The sequence below is a fragment of the Strix aluco genome, chromosome 2 (genome assembly GCF_031877795.1).
Source record: "Strix aluco isolate bStrAlu1 chromosome 2, bStrAlu1.hap1, whole genome shotgun sequence".
Lineage (NCBI taxonomy): Eukaryota > Metazoa > Chordata > Aves > Strigiformes > Strigidae > Strix > Strix aluco.
The window spans coordinates 120714851-120731897 of record NC_133932.1 but is presented as its reverse complement, the minus strand read 5'-3'; the positions used below and the strand labels follow the sequence as shown (position 1 = coordinate 120731897).

Sequence of the window (17047 nt, the reverse complement as noted above, 5' to 3'; positions counted from 1 at the left end):
ACTGCACCAGCAACTCCTCTGACACAAAATAGGGAATGGTAGAAATGTTTGATTGTTAAATCTCCCTTCTGGTTCTCCCAAAGTGCTTTTACAGCAAGGGTATGGAAGGCAGCAATATCTGGTACCACAGCAGAGAGGAAGGAAAATAGATTTTTGTCTTCTCAGGAAGTTTTGCAGCTTATGACACCTGAGCAATCCTCCACTGATTGTCTTTGCCTTTCTCATGCCTAACACACAGATATTGCACTCCTTACCCAGGGAAAAAACCTTCTGAATACCTCAAGATTTGACCACACAAGCAACCTCCAAGTCCTGAGCTTATTTCGTCAGTAGACCTCCCTTCTCCTGCAGTGCTGAAGGAAAAAAATAGCCCATGTTAACTGTGTCTTCTGAAAGCTAAATCAGCTGCCTAGCTGTTGTCAGACAATTTAATACAATCCCATGAACTCATACCCCTTTTCACTGGCATCTCCTATCAAACCTTAGAAATTATGTACAGACAAAAAATAGGATTTATGATTAAAACACTGGTCATAAACAGAGCTCTATGTAATGTGCTCAGAGCCAGTATGAAAACTGACCTGAGGAGTCACAAACTCACTCTTGATTTCTGACAAGAATTATTACAGCATGTCACTGTGCATGGTTAAAAAGCCACTGTGCTCATCTTCTCAGTTTGCTGTATTTCACTGCTGGTGAATGTCATTTTGCTATAGATGTAATTCTGTAACTATAGCCATGACTAAACAAAACAGAAAGAAGAGATATGACACCTGCTTATAGCTGCCTACAAGGGTAGTTTGGTGTACTACTTCTTCCACTACTGACTATGCATTGCCCATGAGAGAGAGAGTGGGAAGGAAAACATTTCCACCTCTTTTCTGCACCCAATGGCAAGACTGGATGGAGGCAAAATAGCTAAACCCTCTCCTCGTAGCATGACACATATCACCTCTCCAAGAAGCATCATTCTGCCATTCAGGAGGATAAAAGACAGCCTGTAACAATACACCTCCTCCACAGCAATGTAAGTTTGTGCCATGGCAGGTACCCAGTGGTGCTTATCTACTGAAGAGGTTTTAAAGCTTCATGACCATGAAAGGTTTAATATAAATGTAAAATAGCAACTATTACCTAAACCAGTAAATTTTAAAAGTTCATTTTGATTATAATGATTTACTAATATTTGGTATGCATTACAAAAGGAATAAGTCACATCAGTTCATGTTTCTAAGGGCAAATCAAATTACAACATGCTAGTATTGCTATTGTTAACTATACATTAATCCAAGAATTACCATACCAGATCATACCCAAGCTTCATCTGGAATGATGATATATAAGGTAAAAGGCAACACTGAAGATATTCAGACTTTTGCATGGAGGAAGCCATAGAATTTCCCTGAATTAGTTCTGAATCCAGGTATCAGGCCATAGTTAAGCCTTAATATGTCAGAATAAATTGTAAAAAATCACCAAATCAATGTATGATTATAATCAATGTATGATTATACAGGTTTGAAGGAACCTCTGGAGGTCTTCTAGTCCAACCACCTGCTCAGAGTTACAACTGGTTGCTCAGGTCCTTCTCCAGACAAGTTTTGAGTGTCTCCAAGGACAACAATCCCACAACCTCTCTGGGAAACCTGTGCCAGTGTCTGAACACACTCATGACAACTTTTTTTTTTTTTCTTAATACCGATTTGAAACTTCCCATCTCCCAGCTTTGTTGCCTCTCATCCTTCCACTGTGCACCCCTGTGAAAAGTCTGGCTCCATCTTCTCTGCACACCCTGATCAGGTAGCTGTAGACTGCAACAAGATATCCTCAAAGCTGCCTCTTCTTAAAAGCTGAATGGATGCATCTCCCTGAGCCTCTCCTCAGCTGTCATGTGCTCCATCCCCGACCATCCTGGTAGTCCTCTGCTGGCCCCAGTATCAATCCCTGAGGGATATGCAGAGGTAACTGGTTGTTAATTCGACTTTGTGACTCAGATGGCTACCTTCTGAGCCCTAAAGTCCAGTTACTATTCCACCAAATATACCATACACTTAAGCAGTCCGTATCTCACCAATTTGGCTGTTATGACACTAAAGGAGACCATGCCAAAGACTTTCCTAAAGTCAAGGTAGACAATATCCTTTGTCCCTTGAGATAATCATCTCATTACAGAAATCAAAAGGGTGTTAAAGGGAATAAAGGGGTAAACTTTGTCCTGGCTGTTCCCAATCACCATCTTCTTGTCCTTTTTTGTGCTAAGAAAAGGCTTCCAAAAGGATTTGCTCCATAACCTTCCCAAGTACTGAAGTCAGGCTGATTGGTCTGTAGTTCCCTGGATCCTCCTTGTCTTTCTTGATGCTGGGCGTGATGTTTACCTTTTCCTAGTCATCAAGTACCTTGCCTGATTGCCATAACTGGGAGGCTTTCCCATCTCCATTCCTGCACACTCAGATAATACCTCAATATCTCTCCAGGGCATTCCAACCCTGCGCCCAAGTTCTGTAGACAACTTTTTTAGCATTTCAGCAAATGAACTGTTCTTGTGCATTGAGGAGAGTGTCAAAGGGTCCGTGAAGATCAACAAGCTTCTTGTGCCCATTTACCCTACAGGCTAGTTGCCCATTGGATCCTGCCAAGAAAACCTATGAAGAAGCCAAAATCTTCTCTCCTGAAGTATGAGGTTGTGATTCCACTTATTTGTCTTTCCCACTTCCCTCGGTATTTTGAACTCCAGCATCTCATAATCATTGTAACCAGGGCTGCCCTCAGCCTTTATACCTTCTACTAGTTCTTCCTTGTTTGTGAGCAATAGCTCCAGCAGAGTATCCCCTGCCTTGTCAGGTCATCGATCACCTGCATTAAGAAATTGTCTTCAGCACACTCTAAAAATCTCCTTCATTGCTTGTGCTCAGACCTACTACCCTTTAGTAGATTCAAGGTTGGCTGAAGTCCCCCATGAGTACCAAGGCCTGCCATTTTGAGGCTTCCTCCAGCTGTCTAAAGGCTTCCTCTGCTTTCAGTTCTTGATCAGTGTGTAGCAGACGTACCATCACACCACCCCTGCTCACCTGTCCTCTGCTCCTGACCCTCACGCTCTGGGCCAGCTTGCTCTGTCCAAAGGGAACTGCCCATGCACTGCTGCCACTTCTTTGAGTAGAGCGCAGCTCCTGCTCCTCACCTCCCCAGCCTGTCCTTCCTGAAAAGCCTGTGTCCATCTCCTGCAGCACTCCCATCTTCAGAGCCTTTCCATACAAGGATGTGTGCAATCCCACAGGAGGTCCAAGCTCAGTGGCATCATGGGGATGTCTAATGCCACCTGTTTGCATCCCATGCTGCCTGCATCTGGGCACAGGCACTTGAGATGGGCTCCCAGTCATGCTGCTTGCATGAAGTAAGCATAAGGGCCTCTTCCATCTTGTTGCTCCCCTGATATTTCTTCACTGCTTCCCCTTCTCTTCAGAGAATGAAACACCTTCCCTGAGAAGCATAGTTTAAAGCCCTCCTCACAAGGTTGTGAAGCCCATTAGCACAGACACCCTCACCTCACTTTGTCAGATGAACGCTGTTCTTGCTCAGCACGTGCCCATGGAGACCAAAGCTCTGCCAGCAACACCACCCACACAGCCAGGGACTGCCTTACTACATGTATCTGCTCCAACCAGAGCTTTTCCCCCTCACCAGCAAGATTGAGGAGACACCAACTGGGCACCCACACCCTTTGCCCTTGCACTCAAAGCCGTGCCGTCACTCCTGCTATACTCAAGGTCTCCCTGGCTGTATCACTGGTGCCTGGACGGATGACCAGCAGGGGTCACAGCCCAAGAGGCAAACAAGCTTTGGCAGTCTCTTTGCAACACGATGTCTGAGCTCTTGGCAAGCAGCAAACCTCTGGAGGCAGCAAGGCAGGCTGGCAGATGAGTGCCTCTGTCTCCTCAGCAGAGAGTTTCTGATACCCACCACCCTCCTTTTCTTGAAGCCACTAAGGGTTGAGGCTTAGCTGGCTCTGATGCCTCATCCCAAGGGAGGTCATCTCCCACCTCTTCCCAGGGCACTGTACCTGCTCTGTAACTGCTGAACCATAGGTAGAAAAGAGGCCTTAGTTGTGTTGTCAGAAGTAACAAACGTCCACCCTCCTTCACCTCAGGAGTTTCCACCCTTGACCCTCAAGGTTTGTCTCTGGTTTTCCCTCCTTCCTTTCAACATGGAGCTCGGGTCCTTGGCTCTGCAGGGCCTCTGAAAAGACCTGTCCATCTCCCCTGATGCGTACAGCCTGCTCACTATCTTCTACAGCTCTTCCACCTGGCACCTCAGTGCTGTAACCAGAGCACACTGCTACTGCACACCAGCAGGCCACAATCCTGACCATGGCAGTCCTGCCATGACAGCCACTGTAACTCCGCCAGCCGCCACTGTTTGCAGGACACACTCGTAGAGAAATCTGTCCTTCTTGCTAGATCTCACCCTGCTCTCCAGTAGTGCAAAACCAGTTCAAGACCTGAAGCTAGAGGAGTAGCAGCTCTTCAAAAACACGTCTATGACTAACTGGAGAAAAACTTTATGAAGATATCTGTCTAAATGAACTTGAAGTATTCCACGTTTTTTAACTCAGACAACTTCCTTTGAAAAAGGATTCCAGTTTAAACACTGTGTACAATTTTACTTTCTTTTTTTGAGTTTAATTTCTCCTCCTTTCAACTTCATTGCCTCCAGTTTTGGAGACAAAGAGGAGGGGGCTTCCACTTTAATTGCATCCCTTGTTATAAACGTCTTTCCCAAGGCAATCAAACGTAAGCTTTCCAATCTTCTCAGAGGACAGAGACTTTAGCCTATTCCCTAGCCATTTTCTGTTGCCTCTGAAATGTCTTTCATTTGATCGCAACACCTTCGGAAACAAATGGTAGGCAACTGTAGGCACCCACAGTGATTCATTTCATCCTACAGTTGGCATCTAATACATGGCTGAGGACTCAGTCTTTAGAAATACCTATTTCTTTCTTTTGTCTAGAAAAGATGTTGAGTGATTGCTTTAGACTTAGACATCTTTTAAATGTTTAAGGACAGACCAACCCCACCCTGAGGTGACAGAACTGCACAGAGTATCCCAGATGACTCAGTCTAAATTTACATAAATGCAGTTTCAAATTCTCCATCCCATTCCTTTGGCATCCTAAAATAACCAGATAGGATTAGAGAAGAAAGGGACTGTATGGAACAGAGAGGTCCAAGCCAGGAGAGAAGCCAGGTACACAGAGCTTCTCCTTACCCTAACAAAGCTTCAAAGATTTTTCCTGGTAAAAGCTAAGTGGCTCCTAGCTGAGCCTCAGAAGTGCTTCAGCAGTCATGCTCTTAAAAACTTGAGTGCTTAAAATTTTAAACATGAAAGTTGAAGCACTGAAAAGCATAATAGGCTCAGCTAGAAACCACTTTGCTTCTATCAGAATTTCTTCAAGGAAGTTCCTTGGGTTAGGGGGCTCCTCCAGACTCTTGTGCCTTGGGGAGCTGCAAAGTCCTTCCTAGAGGAATCCGCACTTCTGCACACGGGGGAGGCAAACTACCACAAACCTCAGCCAAATCAGCACTTTGATGCTGGAAGTTCTACATGCTTCAAATTTGTAGTGTTCAATCACTAACTCAGCAGATGTGTAAGACTTTAATTGTCAGCTTCACTGCTGGTGATTGTTCATTAATGAAAAACATTTCTTTCATATTTCAGAACCAATTTTAGTCAAGTTTTTGTGCATAGGTGATTACACATGAGTAGGTGTGTACCTGGCCCATCTGGAAGGAAATAAATGGCAAAACACTCATTTTCACATCCAGCCTGGCTTTTTTTAATATTTACCCCATGATCATGAAAGCAGTGGAAAACTGTTCTTTCCCTGTCCTTCTGGTCACCAAAATATTGATGTTAAAGAGGCCATAAACAAAGAATCAAGGCTCCAGCTGAAGACAAACATTTATCACCATTCCCATAAGCCAGGAGCGGGGAGATAAGAATTGAAATTGCTGAAACTAGGGAAAAGCAGAACTGAAAAAGAAAAGGAAGGCTCTTTTGGCATCTGATAATTTTCTGATGATGCAGAAAGGAGGAAGTCTCCCTAGCAGGTCCTTGCAGGTCCTGCACAGACAGGATCCCTCCCTGTCCCCTTCCCAACAGCCGAAAAATGGAATGAAAGGGCAAAACCAGAAATCAGAAACAGAGAAGCAGAGCCCCTATGTAAGCAATCATTTGGCAATTAAAAAAAAAAAAAATCTTTGGAGGTTTAATAGTGCTTTTGATAATCAGGAAAAAAAAAAATATGTATTTACTCTCTGGCTTCTGAGCCTTTAGGGTGCACTCATTTTTTTCTCTGTAAGTGTATGAGTTAAAATGTATTTTTCCTTCATGAAAACCAGCCTCCTGATTCCAGAGTTTGTACTTCAGATAAAAGTACTAACTGCTTGCAGACCCCCACGACTAGCACCAGATTTGGTATCAAGAGAGGAAGATGCAGAATCCCCAGGAGGGGACTGTTAGGGGATCCGGAGCAGGATGACTGACAGCTGGAGGCAAAACAAGCTGCCCTGCAACAGCTCTTCATGATCCGGACAGGACCGGACAAGGGTGCAGCACCTGAACTCAGTACCACCTGGCACCTAAACTTGCGACCATTCTGCTCCCTCAGTTCATGCAAACTGAGGTACTCTTCACAGAGAAATACTTCTGCACATCAGAGAAAATGCCTTAATTTAATAAATAACATTGAGACTAAGAATTTTACCCCATACCATTTCATGCTAGTAACAACGCAAACACTCTGAAGAAATAAAGTAGAGCAAAATAATAATTAGAAATTATAACTCCTGCATCTCCAGCTGCCTTTCAACTAGAAGAATCACAGACATTACGGATGGAAATTGCCTATTAGATCATCTAGTCTAACTCCTTGACAATGAAGGATAAATATCTCAGGGTGCTATCCATTATAATACCAGCTGGCATCACTTTGTTCATCTTTGAATTTCACCCATGTCTGGAATGGATAGAAGCTCTGTTCCGTGCTGCAGACAGAATGTATTCAGTAGGTGAGAACAGAACAGATGATCTATCACTAATGCTACCTGTTCATCTTTTAATGCAACTCACATCTACTACATAAAATCATCGATGCTACTCTAGCAGACAGATAGGAAATGAAAGGCTTTACATGTCTGCCCTTCTCAGGAATTTCTTCTGCTGGGATAGAACAAACCCAATTTCCTCAGTATAACTGGACATAATTTCATATGTGGAGCTGCAGAGATGCTTATCCCTTTGAGACCTATAGACAAACCACAGATTTTTTTGGTCTTCATTTTGAAACTTAGTTTGAGAGTTAGCAAGCAGACACATCTAGAAAGAATTTGGATATGAGATGGAATGATTTCTTTCACTCAAAACATTTTATAACAGCCTTTAACATTAGCACAAGAGGTAGAAGGAAAGAGAGGGCTGTTCTCTGTGTTAATATTATAGTTTCACCAGGGGTACACTGGACCACTGTGAAGTGGTAACTGTCTCTGCTCAAGCAGCTGCAAATGAAGGACATTCACCCTCATTTTGATGTAGCCATGACTGCACACTGCTACTTAAGGGCATATATTGATGACCATAACATGGGGGAGAGGCGGAGAAGTGCAAAACACTGAGATCAATTTTGTGAGATTAACACTGGTGCTGCCATGCTCTGGTCTGTCAGCCAGCAGTTGAGCTCTGCCTGTGGGCAGGCCTGATCCCCAGCGGGGATACACTCTCTGCTTCCAGGCAGCAAAGACGCCTGCAATACATGAATGTTTCCAAGACACATTTTTTTCCAAGCACTGTAGGGAAGTCAAGGTTTCAGCCTGGAACTATACAAACATTAAGAAAGCAACTATTACTATGATTGGTCTAAGCACTGGATGTCAAATATTCAAACTCACCCTAAGCAAAATTTCATCAAGGTCACTACAGTGCTGCAGGCTCTCTGGTGCAGCCAAACTGATTTTTTTGATATTTTATTTGCTGAGCCTGATGTTCCCTGGCATGAGATGTTAAACTACCAAACAAGACAAACAAACAAATACACTCTGATTCTCAGATTGATAATGTTTTCCAGAATGTTCCTGTTTAAGACACCACAGTTCTGTTCCAAGCTATGATATAGCAGATTGACCGGCTACAGACTGCTCGTGTGACCTTGCATATAAATGGCTTTTCTGTCTTTTAAAAAATTAATCCTGTTTGCCTGTTGGAATTAGAAGTTAGGAGTTTCCCATGGGATGTGCCTTTCCTCACCATTTCCATGCTTTTTTTCCTTCACACCCTCATTCCTGAGAAGGATGTTACATAAAAGTTCATCCAGCCTGGGCTATTAAGTGAATAAGCTCATCACACTGTTGATATGGTTATCATTTGACATTGCCCTTCTTCATTCAGAAAGATGGGCAGAAGTTATTCCTACAACAGTAGAGCTTAGATATACCTGATGGGTTAATGTGAGTCATAAGGAGCTTGGAATACTCGTGAAAAATTTTTTCAAAATCTCGTGTTTTGTTACCTCTCCTGCTAGTGGCAACAACTTGTTATTGCTACTAAAACCAGTAGTTATTCCTTGACAGTAAGTGGTACAGGTTTATGATGGAGCCAGATTCGATCTGAGCTGCTATACTGTAACTTCTCCACCAAAATCCCACCTCCACTCACTGGAGGATTCACTTGCATTTAAGCAATTTGAAGTTACAGCAGTTCAGTGACATAAGTAATAGCCTACATACTAACCTGAATGACTGTCTTTGGGTTCGCTTTTCTCCCACTGGCAGGAACAAGGCTGTATACAAAAAGACAACTCTTAAATTCAAACTATTTGTCATCAGCCAGTAGCAGCTTCCTAACAAATAGGAAAAAAATGTTCTTACTTTAATGTGCCTACAACTGGGCCTTTAAAGAATAGCAGGAAAAATTCTGAATAAACAAAAAAGTGTATCAATCAGAAGCAATTTTCACTTAATAATGTTTATAGTTCAAGAGATGCGTTACATGGGCCATTCAGAAAATAAAATCTAACGGAAATGTAACTCAGTTTAATGCTGTGTCATGCTGTAATTCTCTTTCCAGAAAGATCAGTACAGCGCTTGGGGGTACATAGTCTCCTCTGAATGCATGCCCAGTCACCCTCATCTTCTTTACCATAGTCCATGTCCCTTAGATGGGAGCAGAGTATTTGACTTTTCAAATCAGTGACAATTTTTTTTTTTCTGATTTTGATTCTATTTTCAGGCTGGTATTGGATACAAGTCAAGATAGAACTGGAGCAAATGTGAAAATTGCTGCAAGGAACTGGAATTCACTAAGATACTAAATGACATTTCTACAGAATAAAACTGTGTCCACCGGTGCCAGGACATCATTCCCATACAGCAGAGCTCTTAAAGGCAGAAAAATTTATGTTGATAATGAATAGCATATAGTATCATCATCTCTAGTTATAATTAATCTAAATTTATGTTATTGTGGGTGTAAAATTCATCCTTTAAAACAGAACACAACAACAAAGCTGGAATCACAAGAAAAATATATCATTACATTTACTTGTGATGTATATATAATTACTGCAGTTGATTTCTTAAAAACAAGGTCATAAATCAATGTCCCTACTAGGTTCCCAGCATTTCATTATTTATCTCCAAAAACCTGCACTCAGCCCAGTGAGAGGGGAACCTATTTAGTTTTGACAGCAGCTGGATCTAACTCCAAATTTCTCTAGTAGAGTAGGTCACCAAAGATCCTTTCATGGTGGTTCAGAAGAAAGAGGACAGAAAGGACATCTCTGCCCAGTCAGGAACATGATTTAGGAACACGTCAGAGTGGATGGGAGCTGCCTACACATTATGGGCTCAGCTCTCTGGGCACAACACAGGAACGAAGGCTGTGAGAGAGCAAAGGCAGTCATGGGGCAATCATAATGGAGCACTGCTGGCAATGATCTTGTGAGCTAAAGGAGTCACAGAGCTGAGTGTGTACAATGCCTGGAGTTTACTGCACTGAGCAGCTACATTTGGTCCCACAAAACATAATCTTCACATTCAGGTGCTAAGCATGGCCTGGCTGGGCACGGCTGCTGGGAGAGCCCCAACCCTCCTGCTGTCAGTGCTCCTGCTTACTCAGCAAAATGCTACCTCGGGGGGCCAACAGGGCAGCAACTCCATGTGATGTTCAGTATATGCACGGTCAGTTTGTTGAGTGCAGCTGTGACAAAAGCTGCCTCTCTTCTTGTATCACTGCTGCTGCCTCCCTGCCCGGTGCACCCTGCTTCCCTCACCTTCCCCAACATGCTCTGCTCACCCAACAGTAGGGTACATATGGAGGTCTGCTCATCCTCCTCATCACCGCATACTTTTCCCCAAAATATGCAGCTGTTTTGGTGGGAGGTGAGCCCTACCATCCTAGTTCTGGCTGTTAAAAAAAGAGAGGGTTTGGGGTAAGCAAGTTCCAGATGAACAGTGTCCATTCTTCAACCATCCAGGCATGTTGGGAAATGTTTACAAACCCACAGGAATATAAAATCACCCTGTGCTGACTGAGGATCAAGCCCCTATATCCTCTAGCAACCACAGGAAAAATCTCTAAAAATGTATTTAAGAGAAAAGTTGGAAAATCATGTGCGCTGCAAAGTGCTAGAAGCTGTTCTCTGGGAGCAAGCAGAAGGGGTTGGATTAAATGCTGCAAAACAGTTCACTTTTTAATTTTTTCCCACAGTTCCACAAAAAGTAGTGTTTGTGCAGGTCACACTCAGCTAAACTTCATACCAAGATTACAAGTGATACAAAATGCAATAACTTCTTTTCACTGTATTTTAGTATAAAATACCTCAAATACTTCATTACTGCATTACTCTACAGAATCTCTTTCCATGGACAGTACGGTTGTACTAACTCATGAATACATTGCACAGGAGATACTAATATTTTCATACACATTTTTGCACTACCACACGTAAGACCTAGCCTGCTAGCACAGCCCTCTTGCTACTGTGCCCCATGGACACCCCTCTTGTTCAGCTCCTTCGCCCCTTGGATACTCCTTCCTGATCAGTTCGAGGCTCTCCACATCCCCAGAGCAGCCCTTGGTAGCCCCTGCTACTGCCACACTGAAACATCACCCCAGAGATCTCTCTGCATGCCACGGTAGTGTTAAACACACGCACAGAATTTTTCCTCAGTGAAAACACAAAAAAAAACCTTCACTCAGTATTTCAGTCCCGGCCATTGCCGAAGGAAAGCACAAAATTAAGGCTAAAGTATAAACATCAGGAACCTGTAGCATCCTTCAACTTTGAAAGTGTTCAGCACTGGGATGGGGACAAATTGCTGCTACATTTATGTTGGAAAGAAAAACATTAAGCCATTGCAGGCAATATATATAGTATATACGTTCACACATACTCGTGTGTACATAAATATATGTTTATATACTTAACAGAGTATCTATCTATAGTATCTATAGTATCATGAAGATACAACTACATTTATAGTAAAAGTATTAAAGCTTTTTGTTCAGAAAGAACATATGTCAATGCACCCTTAGACTTGCCTTTTAATTTTACAAATAATGGAAATGAGTCACATTTGACACTAATTTTATAGGCAACATTGGGTTTTTTTACTTCTAATTAAAGTTATTCCTGATTTATATTAGCAGATGTGTAAAAATAATCAAAGTGGTAGACATATGGTAACTTGACTTGTTGCAAGTAGGCATATATTCAGTATCACAGAACAGATTCTCAGCAAGAAAAGAAGGCACCAAAATAACAATGCACCTGAACAGTGAATTCTCAGAGTGAAAAATTAAAAGACAGGGACCTGACTCTTTTCTTATATCAGGACTGCGACAACATGACTTTTTAGACTTAATCACAGTAATTTATGCCAAAATGTGTAAAAGGGGAGCGAAGCACTAGTTATGATGCCAAGATAAAAAGGGAAATTTTAAGCAATATGTATCACATACTGAAATTTAAAAAAAACACGTTTTTTCAGCAATAAGGGTTGCTATAATTAACTCCCAAGGAAACCATGGAAGCTGTTGTTTGGGACATCAAAACGAGGCTGGATGAAATTTTTGCATTCTTAAATGAAATTTCTCTGAGAACAGGAAGGAAAGAAGACTATAAGATCTATCAGAGTTTCCCTCATCTCTTAATTCAAAGAATGTGCTTATTTTGAAAACAAATTCATCAAATTAATTCATCAAAGCCGTAAACCTGTAATTGTCTTTTATAGCAACTCAATACAGGAGGTAATGGTCAAAGCTGGGAAAATACAAATACTAAGGTTATCTAAAAATACTGCACTCAGCTACATCAGAATACTTCAAATATTTGGGGTAACACATGCTCTAATTATACCGTTGCATTATTATCAAATTAAATAGCCTTTTTTTTTTTTTTGTACTAAAACAAGACAGGTGACCTGAGAGATCATCTATTAATACCAGCATTACAAGACCAGATTCCCAGTGGAGAGGGAAAAAATCAATGGGAAAGAAAAGTCTTAACTGGAACTGGATGACTATTAGGTATGTAATGCACTGCTAACTTCTCCCATTAAACAGCTTGTCTACCCCTATCTAGCCAGTTCAAGAAACACCGAACAGAAAAGAGTATATTAAAACTAAAGCAAACTGAAAGCTGATGAGACTCATAAGTAATTTCCAAAGCTGGATAACAATGTGCAAAAAGATGATCCAATGCCACAATAGCAGATATAGTTGTCTCACTGACTGAGACAACTTGTTGCGATTAATGTTTTATACCTTACCATGTTAAAATATCTCAGAGACCGAACAAGCATTCAGTTGCAGCTGAAACTTTATAAGGAATATTTAGGGATGGTCACAGAGGCGTTCATAGGAGCGTAGCACAATCATAACAGAAAGGCTGGAGAAGAGCCTTCTGTTTTACATGAACCTACCACAACTCCTGAGCCATTGATTTCAGTCTTACAAAGCAATACCAGCGTACATTACGGGTTCTACCCAAATTCCCTCCTTATTCTTGCACACGCAATGTTTCATAGATTCTCAACTACAGGTGTAGCTACCCAGATAATCGCAAGTCATAGATTTCAAACCACACTTTAAAGAAACTGATCTCTCAGGAATGTCAGCGCATCTGGGAGGCACAGGGAAACCTGCCGCTGAAATATTTCTGAACACAACGCCGAAACTTTTTTTTTACCTTGTTCAGTGCAAAAAAGCCCTATATATGTAAGAAGTTCGCGTCTTCTGCGTGGTGAAGGAAGACCGGGCATGCCATGCATCACACAGATGTAACTTTTTACGAAAAGATGTTGCTACTGCCAGGTAGCGATAAGCACTTTATGATTTTACCATTTTCCGTCAATTCAGAAAGGGGCTCGGCAGAAATGATAAACCCAGCTAAACCGGCAGCTGCGCCTGTCTGTGCCTCCCGACCCGAATTCCAGGGCCGGGCTGCCGAGACCCTGCCTGCCGCAGGTTTGCGGGGCTGGCCACCCGCAGCCGGGGCGCGCACGGCGGGGCAGGGAGCTCCGGCGGCCCCGCGGGGACCCCCGGAGGAGGGCGCGGGCGCCGCCGCCGCCTTCCCGGCACAGACCCGACCCTGCGGAGCCGCCGCACGGGCTCTGCACGGCGCGGGAGGGCGCGGCGCTCCGCGGGCGCGGGGCACTCACCGCGGGGGCCGTCAAGCGGCGGATGCTCTCGCCCAGCGAGTCCAGGTTGACCCGCCGGCGGCGCGGAGCGCGGCGCGCCCCGGCGCTGGCCGCGGCGGCGGCGGCGGCGAAAGGGGTGTCGGCGGGGCCGGGGGGGCTGCGGCTGCCGTTCCAGCAGAGGCGGGACAGGGGACACTCGCCCTCCTCCTCGGGGCTGGTCTCCGGGCAGTCCGAGCCCAGCGAGCTGAAGGACTCCGAGGAGATCTTGCGCCGGGACATGGTGCCGCGGCGCGGCGGCGGCGGCTCGGCTCAGCGCGGGGCGGCGGGCAGCCGCGGAGGGCAGCGCCGAGCCGCGCGGGCGCGGGGGCGGCCGCCTCGCATGGCCGCGGGTGCCCCTGGGCGGGAGGCGGCGGCGGAGGCGCCGCGCCGGGGCCGGGGCCGGCGCAGCCCGCGCCCCTCGGCGCCGCTGCCCGGCTCCGCGCCTCGCCGCGCCTGGCCGGGGGAGCGCGGGTGCTACGCGGCGCCGCGCCGGGAGGCTTTAAAGCGGCGGCGGCGGCGGCGGCTGCCCTCCTCTGCCTCGGCCGCCCGCCCTCGCTCTCCCCTCCCCCGGCTCGCTCGCTGCTCCGCGGGAATCACGTGTTGTTTGGAGCCCTTTCCCCCTCCTCCTCCTCCTCCCGCCTCCCCCCGCCCCGCTCGCCGCCCGTGGCGCTCAGCCCCGCACGCCGCGGCCCGCAGCCGCCGCCTGGCCCCGCTCCCCCGCGCCGGGGGGCTGCTGTCACCGCCTTGCGCGGCCCGCGGCGGCCGGCAGCACCGGCGGGGCGGGCCGAGGGCCGGAGCCGACGCGCAGCCCGCGCTCCCGCCGCCGCCGGCTGCTGGGGGGCGGACAGGGCGCTCCGCTCTCCTCCCCGCGCTTTGGAGCCGGGCGAAGGGCGAGCGGGCAGACGGGCCGATGTCCCCGCACGGCTCCGCGGGGAGCGGCCGCGCCCGCGCGGGCGTTGGGGGCTCCCCGGGGTCCTCCCGGTGCGGCCGCCGCCGGCGGCCCGCGGCCGTGCTGGACAGCTCCCGGCGGCGGGGGGGCGGCGGCCGGGGAGGGCGGCGGGGGAAGCTGCTCCTCGCTTCCCTGCCCGTCGCTCACCGCCAGCCAACTTTTCGGAATGGCGTTCGGTGAGCTGAAGCTTCGGAGAGAAATCCTGCTGCAGAGCCGGGAAGGCTGGATGCTGCCTGCAGTTTTCGGAGGCAAAAGTTCTCCTCGTCTTTGTGCGAGCACGTTGTGGGTCACGTCCGACGCAAGAAGAAACTAAATGCATTCCCCTGTAGCCGCCCTGTGCTACAACCTCGCGAAAGGAGGGGATGGAGGACACGAGGCAGAGGAGCTTGAGTGCAGGATGACACCCTTGAAGACAGTGCAAGGTGTCTCCTTCCCAACTTTCCCTAATCATGCGGTCAGTTTAAAGACACCTTGAGGGTTTCATGGCAATAGTGATAACCCCAGGTAGTCCTTCTTGGCAGAAAGGCTCCAAGGAAATGTGATCTCAGCTGTAGTGGTGCACCCTACCATCAAGGAAGACAGCTTGTCATTACTTTATCTTAGTTCAAACAAAACTTATTTTCAAAAGCGACAATTTTAAGATAGTTTTTACTCTACATTTCCCTTTGTATTATGACATATATTTTACAACCTTATCCTGTTAAATGTCTGAGTGCAGCCTAAACAAGAACCCACTGCAGAGACTGGGAAGATTGCCACAGGTGTGAAGGAGCTCTTGAGCATGGCCCTAGGCAGCACAAACCCTGTTTCTGCTTTCAGGAGGGGCACAGCTCTGTGACTGAGCACACTGCTTTTAACTAGGGCACGACAGCCCTTGACAGGGCATTGCTTTCAGTGTCATCATCCCTGTTTCTCTTGGCTCACCCAGTTTCTATTTCTGTCTGTTTGGGGTTTTTTTCACTAGAAATATATATGGAGTAAGAGAAGCAATGAATCTCCTTTTGTCTTGCCATGCTTTTTAAATTTCTGGGGCTTGAAGCCTGTGGCTTGAAATGATGTATTATAAAGCCATAGTGGTCCATACTATCTTCTGTTGCCTGGCTGAATACTGCATTTGGGATGCAGAGGCTCTCTTTTTGCAGTCCTGGTGATGCTGTCAGCAGCCCTAGGACAGGAATCAGACATGACTTCACCTGAAAGTTAATTCACACATGAACCTCCAGATCCATTGTCTTCCTCTGTCTTTCCTCCTCTAGGGAATAACAATATTCATCAGTACTTGCATACAGAAAAAGGAGACAGTTACTCTGCCTTTTCCTTCTTCCCTCTAAAGAAATCCTCATTTTAACAGATTCTGTGAGACCTGATGCACAAGCCCCTGCCTGCCCTCAGGCCAAGCTCCAGCCATTGGGGGGATTCGGGAATTAAGGGGTCTTGAAGGCGTCTTTTGGTGCTAAACACTATTCCTAGTGCAGGACACTCTGTGTTAAGATGTTAACTTTCTTCACATGCTTCAGTTTCCATTAAACTTACTTCCTTCTCGTAGACCATATCGTACAGTCCTCAGTGAAGCAAATTCCACTTGTTTCCTGGCTGATGCAGTGACAGTGACGACTGGTTAAGAGCCGCATAGTTTAGCGTTGAAAATGCAAATACATATTTATAAGTCTAAACTGCTAAAATACCGAAGTGTCAACTGGTTCCATGTGCAGTACTTCAGCTGTAGGGTAAGCAACTTGCTTGTGGGCATATTTGCATTTTATTCAGCACTAGGGAAAAATGGTTTCAAGATGACAAGACTGACACTTCTTAAGTCTTCAGTTTCCTCTTTTTTCTTAAAGTTTAAAGTAGCACTTCCCAATGCCACTTATCATTAGCGTTTGACAGCACTCTTGAGTTACCCTTGCATCATTAAAAATTATTTTCTTCATGCTTCTCATGGCCGTATTCCTTTCACGTCTTTCATGTGGTGACCCTGAAATGGGAAGGGAAATTCTTTGCTTCGGTGACTATTCCTGAGGTCAGGATTATTATAACTGAATGCACTCCTATACCAAACCAACTCTTCTCAAGAATATAAAAAACATTTTCCTTCAGCATCTAGATAGCCAAGTTCAGCACTCAGAGTAAAAAATGCAATTACAGCTTCAAGTCTTCAATTGCTCCAGCTGAAGCAGTGCTTTGAGTAAATCCAGGCTCAGTGTTGCTATTCACTGGCTATTCTGCTCAGCTATGACCTTTAAAACTTGTGGAAGCAAGCCTGATACTTGCCTGCTCTGGTTACAGAGATGTCGGTAGTCTGCGTACTGCAACTTTGTTTGGGAGCCATGATATGAAATACATGGGATTGGATAGAGGCACCAGCTGGAA

At 45.6% G+C, this 17047-nt stretch overlaps 1 protein-coding gene across 1 annotated transcript in view; it reads right to left on the bottom strand.

Annotated features, from left to right (window-relative positions):
- The window catches only part of GUCY1A2 (guanylate cyclase 1 soluble subunit alpha 2), a 174406-nt gene extending 160438 nt beyond the window's left edge, over positions 1–13968 (bottom strand). Inside the window, exon 1 of the mRNA XM_074816150.1 lies at positions 13711–13968. Within this exon, the coding sequence (XP_074672251.1) occupies positions 13711–13968 (258 nt within the window). The remainder of the gene's footprint in view (positions 1–13710) is intronic.
- Positions 13969–17047: the final 3079 nt, after the last annotated feature.